The sequence below is a fragment of the Haliotis rubra genome, unplaced genomic scaffold (genome assembly GCF_003918875.1).
Source record: "Haliotis rubra isolate DU_JTF1 unplaced genomic scaffold, ASM391887v1 Scf599, whole genome shotgun sequence".
NCBI classification, from domain to species: Eukaryota; Metazoa; Mollusca; class Gastropoda; order Lepetellida; family Haliotidae; genus Haliotis; species Haliotis rubra.
Window position 1 is genome coordinate 446,656 of NW_025767300.1, and position 16,149 is coordinate 462,804.

At 41.2% G+C, this 16,149-nt stretch overlaps 1 protein-coding gene across 17 annotated transcripts in view; it reads right to left on the reverse strand.

The window, feature by feature from the left end:
- The window catches only part of LOC124255237 (GATOR complex protein WDR59-like), an 81,295-nt gene extending 75,189 nt beyond the window's left edge, over positions 1–6,106 (reverse strand). For all 17 annotated transcript variants that reach the window (XR_006892648.1, XR_006892646.1, XR_006892647.1 and 14 more), the window contains exons 1-2: positions 5,950–6,106; positions 3,483–3,532 (exon numbers count right to left, since the gene is read on the reverse strand). Coding sequence is in view for 14 of the 17 variants with exons in the window: in XM_046689086.1 (XP_046545042.1) it covers positions 3,483–3,532; positions 5,950–6,003 (104 nt within the window). In the remaining 3 variants the exon portion in view is untranslated. The remainder of the gene's footprint in view (positions 1–3,482; positions 3,533–5,949) is intronic.
- Between the last annotated feature and the right edge of the window lie 10,043 nt (positions 6,107–16,149).

A 16,149-nucleotide genomic window follows, 5' to 3' on the forward strand; every position in this document is an offset into this window, starting at 1 on the left:
CGTTGCTTTTCCAAACCACTGATCAACAATGAATTTTCAAACACTTCCCAATAATGATATTCCTGCTTCATTCTTCGGTGACATCAGTAAAGTAAACTTTGGTTTGGTCAAATAAAACAAAAGCTGCTGGAAATGCTGCTGACATGTTAGGGCCGGTAGCCCCCTATGCTTATAGCACAGATTGATGAGAGATGTTGGTAGTAAATATCATCCATGGCTTATCGTTAATGAGCACTGAGATTGTCCGTTACCAGAAAACATGATTTGTTTAAGACATTACACGAATATTAACAATCACATTTGTTTTGCCTCAAGTGAGCATCAGTTAAAGCCCTAAAAATAAAACATGTCAGTACCGAGTTGGTAGTTATGAGGTGCAGATGTCCCCTCATGGGAGAGCACTGGTTTACGAGTCCTCAACACTCTCAGGGTGTGTGACAACATTTAGCTTGTAAAACCCTCCACCCATGCTAATGGCACATGTTGAAAAGATCTGTATCAAGTGAATTGAATTTGTTTTGACATGTATGTTTATGCTGTGACCCACCGGTGGAGGCCCAGCATTGACACTGAGAGAGCAGAAACAATAGTGAGATGGTGAATGATGACATGAAATATTATGTCAACATGGTTGCTCCCAGTGAGTCAGGTTGTATATGTTGACAAGCAAATCAACTAGCTCATACAAATCACAACACGTGATCAGAATGATTCAATGTTACATGACTGGAGCTTGTTCCATCATCTCCAGCCTAAACAAACACAGAATTGAAAGCATGCTTGAAATCTCCAACCTACAATGCATTGGGAAAATAAACATTTGCTAAGTCAAACCTGTCAAACCACTGTGCAAGCGGCAAACCAATAGACTGGTAATATATACCCCATTCAGTTCACTGTTCCTCCAAAGAGTGGGTTTTTGTCGATATCGTTTTCCACATCAACTTCTCCCACTGGGAACTGCATGATACAAAATGTCTCCAGAACCAAAAGTTTGTCATTAGCACAGGTTAATCAAGTTGATGAGAACCGTGTGGTTGTAATGTGTGACCAGCTCCATGTGCACCTGAACACCACATCCACTGGAAAGGCTGGAGTGATTTCTCTGTGAGTGAGCGAGTTTAGTTTTACGCTGCAATCAGTAATATTCCAGCTATATGGCGGCGGTATGTAAATAATCGAAGTCTGGACCAGACAAGCCAGTGATCAACAGCATGAGCATCAATCTACGCAATTGGGATACGATGAAATATGTCAAACAAGTCAGTGAGCATGACCACCCATCCCGTTAGTCATCTTTTACGACAAGCATGGGTTATTGCAGCTCAATTCTAACCCGGATCTTCATGGGCGATTCTCTGGAAACTTCCTGCCCTTGAATGTCTCTGGTCTTTTGGGGTACAGTATGCCAGTGATGTATTTTTTTGATTATTGAGAGTCAATTGCGCAAGAAGCTGGGCATCTGTATGTTGACATCCTTCTATCTGGGATGCCTCCATAGACAATAGAGCAAGACACTAAGCCTTCCAATTTCAAGCCACAAAGAAAGAACTCCAAAAAATATAATATGGGCTAGCTGTTGTTGAGCATGGTGGTGTGTAGTCTTGTACATAGAGCCCAGGTCACAAATCAGCTGACGTTAAGCAACGTTGATCGCAAATGCCCTTGGATGGGCGACTGTGTTTGGCAGCTTGACTCCTGAGAGTTTCTAGGACTTCAGTCCTGCCCCACAATGAAGCACATGTAATACATGTGGTCTCACCTTATGCACTTCAGTTTTTTTTTCAAAACTGTCTCTGTTCACCCAGCAGTGAATGGGTACCCGGTGGGATAAGTCATATGACTGTGAACCTTCTAGCGCCTCACAGGCAGTTTGGGTTAACCAGGATAATATGTCCATCATGTTGTATGCGTTTAGAGCATGCCCTTGGCGTTGAGATTAGTGCAACATAAGTGGCCTTGTTATTCTTCTTCTTATTATTAGCATGCATACTATAGCATTCATTCTAACCACCAAATTCAAAATGACATGCTGGTGTGGTTAAATGAAGTTAAATGTCATGGTCATTATAACTTCACTTATATAATGATTTGCATTCACACTTGTGTGTTTCGTGTAGTCTCGCTTGTATAAGTTCAGTTTTACGTCAGTTTTAGGTACAGTGTTGGCTCACTGAGATACCATACCACATTCAGTTTAACATGTATATCCCCTAAAACACAGAATTCAGCGCCTTCCAGTCCTTGTTTTCTACCCTCTAAGCTTAGAGCCAAGGACCATGTTTTAACGGCTTTGGTATGATTCTGTCAGGGATAGAACCATTGAACTCGCTCTCCCCGCAGACACTCTATTCACACCACCATAGCCTGAGGTACCCGGAAGTCCTCAATAATGTAAAGTTCCTACATCCAGGGGAAGGAAGCTGGGAGCTGGAAAGTTCATGTGAAGGCTACAGGCACAGTATATTCAAGGTGTAGACAGCTACCTTCCCCAATCAAATGTAAATACTAGCATGTATTTTAAAAAAACTATTGTTATGTATTTGTACAATATAGGATTAGTGAAAGAGAGATGTGCACTAGCAATGGGTACAACAGACTCAATTTGGGGAGTAAAATGTGCATATTATACGACAAGATACAGCACTCTCTACTATCTACTGCGCTATTACACATAAAATTGAAATAACAATAGCATAAAAGTAAGAAAAAATACTGTCAGATAGTTACCATGGTTACACATTCATGTCAAACCAGAATGAAACAAAGGTTGAAATTGAAAAAAGTCTGGAAATTGTTAGTGATACATTAACTTATTGTATAGACTGAACAAGATGCAGTACATGCCGATTTGTGTACAGACACCATGAGTGGTGTACAGACACCATGTGTGGTGTACAGACACCATGAGTTGTGTACAGACACCATGAGTTGTGTATAGACACCATGAGTTGTGTACAGACACCATGAGTTGTGTACAGACACCATGAGTTGTGTATAGACACCATGAGTTGTGTACAGACACCATGAGTTGTGTACAGACACCATGAGTTGTGTACGGACACCATGAGTTGTGTATTGACACCATGAGTTGTGTAATGTGTGGTGTACAGACACCATGAATTGTGTATTGACACCATGAGTTGTGTATGGACACCATGAGTTGTGTACAGACACCATGAGTTGTGTACAGACACCATGAGTTGTGTACAGACACCACAAGGCTCCCAATTCTGTAGCCTTGATCATGTTGATGCAAACCCTCATCTACGTCAACAACTACTGGTGAACTATTCATGGTCACTGGGAGTCAGATAGTCAGTCTTATTTCTTCATGTGCTAATGAATAAGTAAACTCGAATAGAAAGTAAATCGTTGGTAAAATTCCACATCGTCATAAAGACAACCACTAAGACAGCAGCTCTGACTATCATACATCTACAGGGAACTTACAAGCTTCTACCTGTAGCCACATCACTTACCCCCCTAACAGAGCCCATTCACCGACAGTGTCCACAGCCATGGCGTTGGCCTGCAAACAAAATACAGTATCTGTTAAACATGGATTTTCACCTAGGCATGGTTGTGCTAGTCAGAAAGGTGCCACTATCAAACAGCTGCAGATAAATGTGGGCAACCACTTGATACATGGCTGGTCATTGTACAATGTGTTCCATCATCAATACACATACACACTTTCCATACTGATTATTAAGTTAATCATTGTTTATAGAATTGTCCATAGAAATGTTATAGTGTGTGAGTGAGTGAGAGAGGTTTTACACCGCTTTTAGCAATATTCCAGGCATATCACGACAGCGAAATGTTATAGAATTGATATTGTGGGAGGAGAATGTAATTACTAGTAGTTACTGTGTGAACATTAACTGTTTTGGCTTAATAATGTTCTTTCATAAATCAATTCACTGGAGCTATACCGATGACATATTATCAAAACAATAATGTTTTACAGGTTGAGGTTGCCATACAAAATTAAGGATTCTACATTTCTTTTGACTGGTCTGAATGGTAAATAATGTTTGAATAACAGGTGAGCTAAGATAATATTGATAAGCCATATGTCTTCATATTATTCCTTCATTGTTGTACATGCTTTTCAGAGATGTGTCCAGACATGGTTGATCATGCAGTAGCCACTTGATAACCAGGTATTTCAAGGTCAAGCAGAGTGACAATATCCGTGTCCATTGAAATAACACATTTCCAGAAACATGGTTTTACTACAGCTGGATAAAATGATAATGAAAATTGGAAATATCGTTCATAGGGAAAATTCTTAATGTTATCCATAATAAAAGAGTGTTATCGATAATATCGTACATTAAGTTTTGTGACAGATACAAGCTTTAATATTCTCACACAACATACAAATTTAGGACTTTATTCATGGTCTGCTTCTAAATTATGTTCAGGATGATGTTTTGTTAGTAATCCCTGCAAAACATGTTACAACTCACAAGTGATGTGAAATATATTCATTTCTTTCAGATTTTGGGGGCATTGTTTCTCAAAGTTATGATATTCATCGATAATTAATTGATGATATATTTATTTAATGATTATTGACCTCCATGCTACATATTGATAGTCAGCCCTTGGTTTTACCAGATGGTATTGCATCCTTTATGCATAATTGATTGGATGCAAACAATATATATTGTGGATCCTGTGGGACACAAAAATGTCTGGCTTGTATCATGAAAGTTATATCAGTCTAATAAATCGGTCTACCTATGACCTTTTTCAATATACATTAGGTGTCTCTGGCCACGATATATCTGCATATCTGATCACTATTATGGCTGCACCTTGTCCACTATTTTTTATTGGCTCAAAAATGCAAAACCATGAGAGGAAGTAGATCATTCAATGAAAACAGTTATGAAATAACAACTGTATCAAAACAAATAAATCCTGTCAAAGCAAAGGTATTACTGTTGATGATCTACATGGCTTTAGTTTTTTTCTTTTTTTGCTCTGTTATTAAAATATTATAAACAAACTGGCAGCTTATTATAAACAAACAAGCAGCTTAAACATAGTGGACAGATGGATGAATCAGTTCTCACACCCCAACGTATGTTTATGAATAAAACATATGCCATATATCTGAAGCATGAGTGAAGGAAATTCAACCATTGTAATCATTATATATTAGTATTATATTAACATGATGCTGAGCGATACCAAGAGTGGGAATAAAACTGTATTGACTCAAACAAAGGCAAACACAACAGAGATAAATGTGAGCTTGGAAGGCCACTTGTGTCATAGAAGTGTAATGTGTGGGATCATATTCATACACTCAGAACAGGTAAGAAAGATGCAGTCTGTTGCCACATTTTCACTAATCTGAAATACTTGAGTATTTCAGTTCATCATATCCGTGTGCTTGTGTCATTATTCTGGTGCATGTCAATATGTACTGAATATCGAACAGTTTGTCGATATATATAATATCACTGCATATTGTTGCACGCCATACTAACTGGCCTCACCATCTAAGAGAAGGCACGTATAATAGTATCAGTCTGTAAATTCCCTTTTATGATCTCTGACCATTATTGAATCACAAAGACACATAATCTGCAAATGTGTCACTGGGCACTAACTGCACACATCCATATTTAGTGGTTGATGACCAGTAAGTGAAAGATGTATCATCATAACTGCCTTGCACCAAAAGGGCAACTGCACATAAGAAAATGTTTGTTTTCTAAATGTGACAAAAGTGTCGCCTAAATGTTCGAACCAAGCTAATGCTTACACATTGGCAACTAATTAGCAAAACTGATCATCACAGCTGGATGTCAAACTAAAATAGTCTGAAAGCAATAAAACTTATTGGGAACTTCTTGGGGTGCTGACATTACGGAAATGGCACACTGTACTGTTACGTCATGTGCAGTCAAATAAAATGTTGACAACCTGAATGTCTCGATATTCGGCAACGAAATGCTCACTGCTCCACTGCGTCGCCATCCTGAGTACCGAGGCGAGGGTTTTAGTATCTTATGCCACCCTCCCTCAGCTGGAGTTTAATTGTGCAAGTTCAGATGTCTGTTTCTGGTAAGTCGTGAGAAAGCCGGCCTGAGTGTCTGTGATGTAAGAACATACTTTAATATATTAGAACATATACACCATATTTCCTGTTGTTTGAACACACAAGAATTATATCTATGCTATATGCATTAATTTGAAAGCAAAAACACTTCCGTCTATATTACGACATATGTTTTCACATATAACTTCTGGCAGTGTGAGTGTAGAATATGCGTTGTATGGAGCTTGAACGTCATTTGAATAATAAATTCATTCGATTTCGAAGGCCTACATGCCACTTACTTACAGCTGCATTATTCACACGTGAAACAGATCCACTTCCTCATGACAAGGCTCATCAAATGCATTTATCCTACAGTGATGATAACGCCTACGTTATAATCTTATCACTACACGGACCAACAGCGCAGAGTTATACAAACCGTACGTAAAATCCCAGTAACCACACACTCTTTTAAACGATGACATAGAACATAGTCCCAAAAAGGAGTAAAGTTTTCCTGAACATGTCACCGCTGTTTGGTCACCAAGAAAGATTTTTTCTTTTTCTTACATGCTTTCAGTGAGAAATAATATCTAGGTAGTTGTGCCGTTAGTTACGTCAGTCGTAGGCCATTCTTAAAACACGTCATAATGTTAATCGGTTCGACATGTTCTTCTCTGATAAAGATAAACGACAGATAGTAAAGCGTTGAAAGTATGAATAACTTGTTCTGTATATTTCACAGTACCCGTGAATGTATTTAAATATCGCAATAACGACAGTTAAGTGTTTTAAAAACAGTCTCACGCCATATAACATATTAAATGAGAGGGGGTGGTTTGTTTTGACAAAGTATCAACTAACGTCGAAGTAAAAATTAGCATGAGATCTGCGGATCCTGATCTGAGGAGACATGTGGTACACAAGGTGGTTCTGAACCCAACTTAACTCATATTATTATTGTATTATTTTGTATAACAATATTTTGTATTTATCAAGCATTCATATTAACATAAAATACAGCCCATCATTTAAAACGTAAATGGCCTTTGCTACACCCGAAAGGAATCATTCGGGCTCATATGGAGCATTTTCAATAAGTAGAGCAACAACTGTTAACCGTCACTCTTCGCGATTTCACTACAAACTGTACTTGTGTACAATCTGCAGATGCAACAGCTGATTTATACGGTTCTGCATCCATCATCTGGCTGCTGGATGGCTTCAGTGAAGTTATCACCGCATGACAAACTCACTTGCATGCATGGCTGATAACTGTTTACTGTACTCCCTGTTCCGAGCTTTATGCAGGCTGTATAATACGTTAACGTATATAGTTTAGAACGAGTTGCTAAATTGTTTATTGAAGCGTTACTTGTCACATACGTGTTCAAGAATAAACAGAACACGTAAATATTGATGCCTGTTCTGGGTATGTACAGGCTGTACGGTGAGCAGTAACCTGGAATTGAACACACGAGTTCAAGTTTACTTTCTAATATGTTTTCAAAAGAAATATGTTTTCAAAAGTGGATACATAATTGATTCCCATTTTGATATTCTGGAGAATTGTGAAGACTATTAGGAAATTGTTTTTAGAAATAAGCATTGATTACGTTCCTATATGTAGGCTACTACTTTCATCAAGCTTTCGACTGAACATTTTTATCAAAAGGTATGTGAGTCTGACAGTGAGCATGACAAACAGCAATACAAACTGACTATTATTGTTATTATTACCTCGCTAACTCATGTAAACTTAATTATGTCATATTTCATTGAAACTCTCACTCACTTTATGTATTTACCTTATACCCTTGTCATCTTTATTATCATATGTAAAAGTGTGTGTACGTGTGTGTTTGTGGAGTGTGTGTGTGTGAGAGAGAGAGAGAGAGAGAGAGAGAGAGAGAGAGAGAGAGAGAGAGAGATAGTGATTGACTGCCCATCCCTGTCTTTTAAGAGTAGATTAATGAAGGTGGGCAGGTGTGTGTGCGTGTGACTTGCCTGACTGACTGTCATTGTATGCTCCGGTGGCACTGATCGGTGCTCATCGGACGAACCATGGGTTAGCCTGACCTAAGCTCGATAGATACAGGCGCACGTAGAATTGCCCATTTCACTCGACAGCTGGTATTCATAAGGCTTTACCTTTAACACAGGTAAAACAACATTATTGTTTCCCGTAACTATATTGAGTGAGGGTAGTTTATTTTTTTCTCTTTCATTTCTTTGTTAGATTATAAGTCAATAAAGTACCGTATACTTGATCCTAACGTGCACTTGGACATCTTTTGATGAAGCTCGTGCAGCTGGAGTAAGAAAGGACGGAGGCCATTGAAAGCAGTGCTGAGCTAGTGGTGTTGTTTATTAGAGACAAATGGAATTATACTTGGTCAAAGTGAAGCAAACATTAGCTGGAATACTAGCGAATTCAGTTTAGGTTCAGATTGTCGTTGGCTTCCATGATGTTGACTAGTGTTTCCAGGTTCCGCCCAGTCTGGTGCTGATGTTGCTATACATCACACATTCTTCCTCTTCCTTGATGGACCCGTGAAGATCCGGGTTAGAATTTATCTTCAGTAACTCATGCTTAAATTGTCGTAACAGGCGACCAACGGGATCAGGTGGTCAGGCTCGCTGACTTGGTTGACACATGTCATCGTATCCCAATTGCATAGATCGATGCTCGTGCTGTTGATCACTGGATTGTCTAGTCCAGACTGGATTATTTACAGAACTCCTGGAATATTGCTGAATGCGGCGTAAAACTAAACTCACTCTCTCTTCCTTGATGGAGGGTCTGCTCCACGAGCCTTCTCTTGGTAGTCACTTCTTCTGGTACTTACCTAGTCCCATACAGACCCTGAAAGAAATACATCCAAGAAAGCTCATGCAAGTCTAGAATATGTGGCAAGGCTGGCTATTTGTCACTGGGCTCCTTTTTATTACATTTTATGATTTTTTTATGATCAGTTGGTTTCTTCTGTGAAATATGTTCATTTCAGAGACTAGATGTTAGTCTAGTAGGTACCCTCAAAATGGTTGTTTCTTGGTCTTGAGTGAGTGACTGAGTTGGATTTTACGCCACTTTTAGCAATATTTCAGCAACATCAAGGCGGCGGGGAAATCGGAAATGGGCTAGACACATTGTATCCATGTGGGGAATCTAACCCGGGCCTTCAGCGTTTCGAGCGAACGCATTAACCAATAGGCTACCCACCGCTCCACACTGGTCTTGAACGGTCATAATAGTCTATAATAGACATAATAGACTAACCTCATTTTGAATACACTGCCGTTTCACGATATTGATAGTTATGTTTTCCTTGTATAGCTATGTTTAGATGTTTAGGAATATAGTTTGTTTGGCATGTGTGTCTTTTGGCTTCAGAAAATCTACAACAGACTGTGGATGATATGTACGCTTCACCCTTAAAGTGCATTACAAGGGTTCATAGAGAAAATAATATCACTTCTGCAAAAACATTTCCAAAGTTTTGTTCTTATAGTAAGATGGGCGGTGGGGTAGCCTAGTGGTTAGAGCGTTTGCTCGTCGCGCCCACCTGAGTACAATGTGTGAAGCCCATTTCTGGTGTCCCACGCCGTGATATTGCTGGAATATTGGATAAAAGCGGCGTCAAACCATATACTCACTCATTCTCATAGTAAGTTCCAAAGATAAACTGTTTTATCTCTGTTTGTAAGGAAACAGCAACCTGTATTATATGGTGGATGGCTGTGTTCAGTCACTGCCACAATTACCGTTAATCCCGATGACAATATTCTATACAACACCACAATCCAACGTCCCTCCAAGGTCACACGTGATTCATACTACAGTCACTATATATATACTACTGTGTGTCCTTATCATTTCACGGCGATAGCAGCCGTTGTCGGACAACGGATACAGCACTTTAGTTCCGGGGTGACTCGCGGGTGACACATCTTCGAGGTCGAGATTACCGAACGTGCTCTAAATTGCACGTTCGAATACAGGACACCAACTTGCATGTGATCAGCGACGGGTGATTCACTCGGGGACGTCTGTCGTGACCATAAGAAATGTCTGCTAAAAGCAGTGTCGATTGTACAACTGTGACTATATCACGAGTATGTATTTGTTTCAGCAGTATTCCATCTGTACGATCAAACGAGCCTGGACCAGACAATCCAGTGATTGTCACCATGCGATCATTTAAACGAACCAGTTCTACATTGCACACCGACCCTTAGCCTTGGAACAGTATTTTAGTGAGTGAGTGAGTGAGTTGAGTTCTACGCCGCACTCAGCAACATTCCAGCTATATGGAGGTGGTCTGTAAATAATCGAGTCTGGACCAGACAATCCAGTGATCAACAGCATGAGCATCGATCTGCGCAATTGGGAACCGATGACATGTGTCAACCCAGTCAGCGAGCCTGACCACCCGATCAAGTTAGTCGCCTCTTACGACAAGCATGGGTTACTGAAGATTCATTCTAACCCGGCCCTTCACGGGTCTAGTCTTTTAGATACACGGATGAGTGAGTGTGGTTTTACGCCGCTTTAGCAATATTATAGCGGTTGGACACCTGAAGTACATGTACCAAGTACACGTTCTATAGGAAGGGAGTTCAACTGGTATTCTTTCACCATGCAGTCATGGTCCCCATAATAACGTTATATGTGGCAAAACGTTGAGCTGTCCAATGAGACACACCACCCATTGGGGTAGATTGAAACCGTAGGATGTCGAGACATGAAGAGTTACTGAAGGTGACGGGTCGCTCCTGCATTTATATCAGTCATATTGTCCATTTTCAGATACAGTGGCATGGCTAGCCCAAGACTTCGGTCCAAGCTAGGAACCAAAGAGACATTGGTCCGTTTGTCAACGTGTATCAATTACTCTGACAATCTGTCATTTTGAGGGCTCAATCACCCACCGAACTTGCATTCCACAAGATTGTGGCAGAATGTACTTTGCTGTATCAGGTGTAGATCCATTTGGGGCTCCGGGAATGGGTTTGACAAATTGTACACATGCTGGCATTCGAACGCCAGTCTTCAGCCTGCCGATTCAAAGTTTTATCCACATGGGTTTGGCTGTTTCGCCGCTTTAGACAACATTCTTAAAAATCATGGCAGCTCAGTATTTGAGAGAAGATACAGATCCTTGACATGAAACATTGTTAAAACCACAAAACAAAGGTGTCTTATGGTGACAAATCAAGAATAGTGACAAGAACGGATCTGGGATTCGAACCCATAACCAGTGGGCTGCCACGATGTTCTTCAAACACAGCCGGCACTTGTCAGGTGTAACTTGGAATAACAATGATCTCTAAGCCAAAATCCAACTTGATTATGCAGCCCTGATTACTATGGCCGACAGAACTATGATGACATTTATTAGGGGAAATACACTCTCTGTTTCACAGTGAGTACATAGAGATCAGTGTTATTTTCCTCATAGCATCCAGTGAAGGAGGAGTTACCGACTGTGGCAGTGGAAACTCTTTGTAAGTGTCTTGATGTTGTAATCTAACATAAATTATTTGTTTCAATTCAGATAATTACTTATCGATAGATACATAGATGTATTTTCACAGACTATAAGGCCAAAGACTTTTGGAATCACTGTGTAAAGCCGTTAGTTAGTTGATTGATAACAATGAATCTGAAACGTCACGTATCATCCGTTGGTCAGGAATCATATACACCATATCTACATACTGAATATCTGTGGCATGGCGTTCTGCGTTTTGTTGTCCTGCTTTGTAACTTCCTTCCCCGTCATTCGGTTGCCACACAACGTGCAGCAGTGTCACATACATCCATTACAATGTACTGACCGACTCGTTAATGAGGAAGGTCAACAAGCTTCTTACTTCCCCCCGACACTGCTGTAACTATCTAAATGTCCACCCCAACCTCATTGTTACCAACACAACGAAACGCGTGAAGGGCCGGCCGGGTTAGAACATTGTTACCAACACAACGAAACACGTGAAGTGCCGGGTTAGAACATGGATCTGCAGTAACCAATGCTTGTCGTAAGAGGCGACTAACGGGATTGGGTGGTCAGGCTCGCTGTCTTGGTTGACACATCGGTTCCCAAATGCGCAGATCGATGCTCATGCTGTTGATCACTGGATTGTCTGGTCCAGACACGATTATTTCCAGACCGCTGCCAAAGAGCTGGAATATTGCTGAGTGCGGCGTAAAACTAAACTAACTCGCTCGCTCACTCACCAATACAACGAAGCTGATCCACTTGACCTTGACCTTTAATACAGAGACAATCTGTAAGTTGCATAGATCTGACAGATTAACATGTAAAATAAATATCCATGCACATGCCTATGACTATAAGAGTAGTTTTCACGCATGCTGTAAAGACAAGGAACTCAGTTAACAAAATAGAAATATGCAGGCGGAGTGGTTAAAATTGCTATACATGTACTCCAATCCTGGAGCTGGGCCCCGACTCATATCAGACTGGGGCATGGATAACAACAAGCTAGAAGTTTCACTATTGTTAAAGTTGAACATATTCCAACTGCCTGCAATAGAATGTTTGTTGTTTATCCCCTCACTCAGCAATATTCCAGCTATATGGCGGCTGTCTGTAGATAATCCAGTCTTATCCAGACAATCAAGTGATCAGCATCATGAGCATCGATCTACACAAATTTGGGATCAGATGACATGTGTCAACTAAGTCAGCGAGCCTGACCAACCGATCCCGTTAGTCTCTACTTACGACAAGCAGCACTGATTGCTGAAGATCTAACCCGGATCTTCACGGGTAGTTAAAACAACCTCGAAGGTCCAGTTCAATGAGAGATTTTGGTGAATTTGAAAGCGACAAAAATGTTTCGATGAGATTAACCTTGATTGGGTCATCGCGATACCAGGTGTCCTGGCCAACCAATGACCAACTCGTCACAAACACGTGCCAAAGAAAGTCTGGCGGTCACCTGATAAACCACGGGAACACGTGGTGCAAGTCAAAATGGGATAACAGGATATATGAATTTGGATTCGCAAGAGTCGTTTTAAACCTTCGTAGAAAGCTTGCTTGGCCGTATCTTTCAATTTGTGAAATGTAGACACGAAGGGTGGAGCTGCTAGAATACTGCTCGCCTTAAGTTAACAGTTGTCAAGTTGAAATCCCCACTATCATCATAGAGTCATGTGTAGATTTCTTTTGTCACTCTCAAACCTTATGCAGTGACGAGGCGGTTTCGCTAGTCGCTTATATTTCTAGTGCAGAACTGCCTGTTTGACCAATATTGAGTGAGTGAGTTTAGTTTTACGCCGCACTCAGTGATATTCCCGCTATATGGAGGTGGTATGTAAATATTTTGGACCAGACGATCCAGTGATCAACAGCATGAACATCGATCTACGCAAATGGGATTCGATGACATTAGTCAACTAAGTCAGCAGCCCTGACTACCCGATCCCGTTAGTCGCTTCTCACGACAAACATGGGTCACTGAAGATGGATTCTTACCCGGATCTCCATGGGTCTGACCATTATTGAGCCATATGAGATCATCGATTAAAACATGAAACTAAATTTCTAGGGCTAATTCCCTTGTGATGATAATGGCAGTCCGATCAGTTTGGCACACTAACAGACACACAGAAGGACACCCAAAGGCATGCACACATGGTCAGACAAACACTGAGAGACACACAGAAGGACACCCAAAGGCATGCACACATGGTTAGACGTACACTGAGAGACACACAGAAGGACACCCAAAGACATCACACATGGTTAGACGTACACTGAGAGACACACAGAAGGACACCCAAAGGCATGCACACGTACAAACACTGAGAGACACACAGAAGGACACGAAGGCATGAAGGACGTACACTGAGAGACACACAGAAGGACACCCAAAGGCACACATGGTCAGACAAACACTGAGAGACACACAGAAGGACACCCGAAGGCATGCACACATGGTTAGACGTACACTGAGAGACACACAGAAGGACACCCAAAGGCATGCACACATGGTTAGACGTACACTGAGAGACACACACTTACGGATACACCGACAAAGAAACATGATCAGACACAAACTGACAGACACACGTGGTCAGACACAAACTGACAGACACATGTAGTCAGACACAAACTGACAGACACACGTGGACATATACATACTGACAGACACACATGATCATACACAAACGGACAGACACCCATGATCACATAGTTACACACCGAGTTACACACATGGTCAGACACAAACTGAGTGGCACGCATGATCAGACACAAACTGACAGACAAACATGGCCAGACACACATACTAGTAGTCAGATACATCATGACAGACACACATGATCAGATACAAACCGACAGACACACACTGAGTGACACACATGATCATATACAAACTGACAGACACACTTGATCAGATACATACTGACAGACACACATAGTCTGTCACTCACTGACGGACACACGTGGTCAGATGAAAACTGACAGACACACACTCAGTGACACACATGACCAAATACAAACTGACAGACACACGTGGTCAGATACATACTGACAGACACACATAGTCTGACACTCACTGACGGACACACGTGGTCAGATGTACACTGACATACACAAACGAACAGATACAAATTGACAGACACACGTGGACAGATACAAACTGACAGACACACGTCATCAGATAGAAACTGGCAGACACACATAGACAGATACAAACTTGCAGACACACGTGGGCAGATACAAACTGACAGACACACGTGGACAGATACAAACTGGCAGACACACGTGGGCAGATACAAAGTGACAGACACACACGGTCAGATACAAACTGATAGACACGCGTGGACAGATACAAAGTGACAGACACACGTGGTCAGATACAAACTGGCAGACACACGTGGACAGATACAAACTGTCAGACACGTGGACAGATACAAACTGACAGACACACGTGGACAGATACAAACTGACAGAGACACGTGGTCAGATACAAACTGGCAGACACACGTGGACAGATACAAACTGGCAGACACACGTGGACAGATACAAACTGACACAGACACACGTGGACAGATACAAAGTGACAGACACACGTGGTCAGATACCAGCTGGGAGCCACACGTGGACAGATACAAACTGGCAGACACACATGGACAGATACAAACTGTCAGACACATATAGTCAGATACAAACTGACAGACACACACTGACAAACAAGCACGATCAAATACAAACTGACAGACACACGTATATAGATAGACATTGACAAACAAAAATGGACAGATACACACAGACCCACACACGTGGCCAGACACACACTGACAGACGCACCTGACCAAATACCATCTGAAAGACACACATGGTAAGAAACACACTGACAGACACACATGGTCAGTCACACACAGACAGACACTCAGATAAACACTTACAGACAAACAGTCAGATAAACACGGACAGACACATGGTCAGACACACACTGACAGACACACATTCAGATAAACACGGACAGACACATGGTCAGACATACACTGACGGACACACAGTCAGATAAACACGTACAGACACATGTCAGATAAACACTGACAGACACATCTTCAGATAAAGACTGACAGACACACTGATAAACACTTATGGTAAGGCACACATTGACAGACACACAGTCAGATAATCACTGACACAAACATGGTCAGATACACATTGGCAGACACACATGGTAAGACACACACTGACAAACACACAGTCAGATAAACACTGACACATATATGGTCAGACACACACTGACAGACATACAGTCTGATAAACACTGACAGGCACATGGTCAGATAAACAATGACAAACACATGTTAAGACACACACCGACAGACACACATTGACAGACACACATGGTAAGTCACACACTGACAAACAGTCAGATACACACTGACAGACACACATGGTAAGACACACACTGACAGATACACAGTCAGATAATCACTGACACACACATGGTCAGGGACACATTGACAGACACACATGTTAAGACACTCACTGACAGACACACAGTCAGATAAACACTGACACACATGG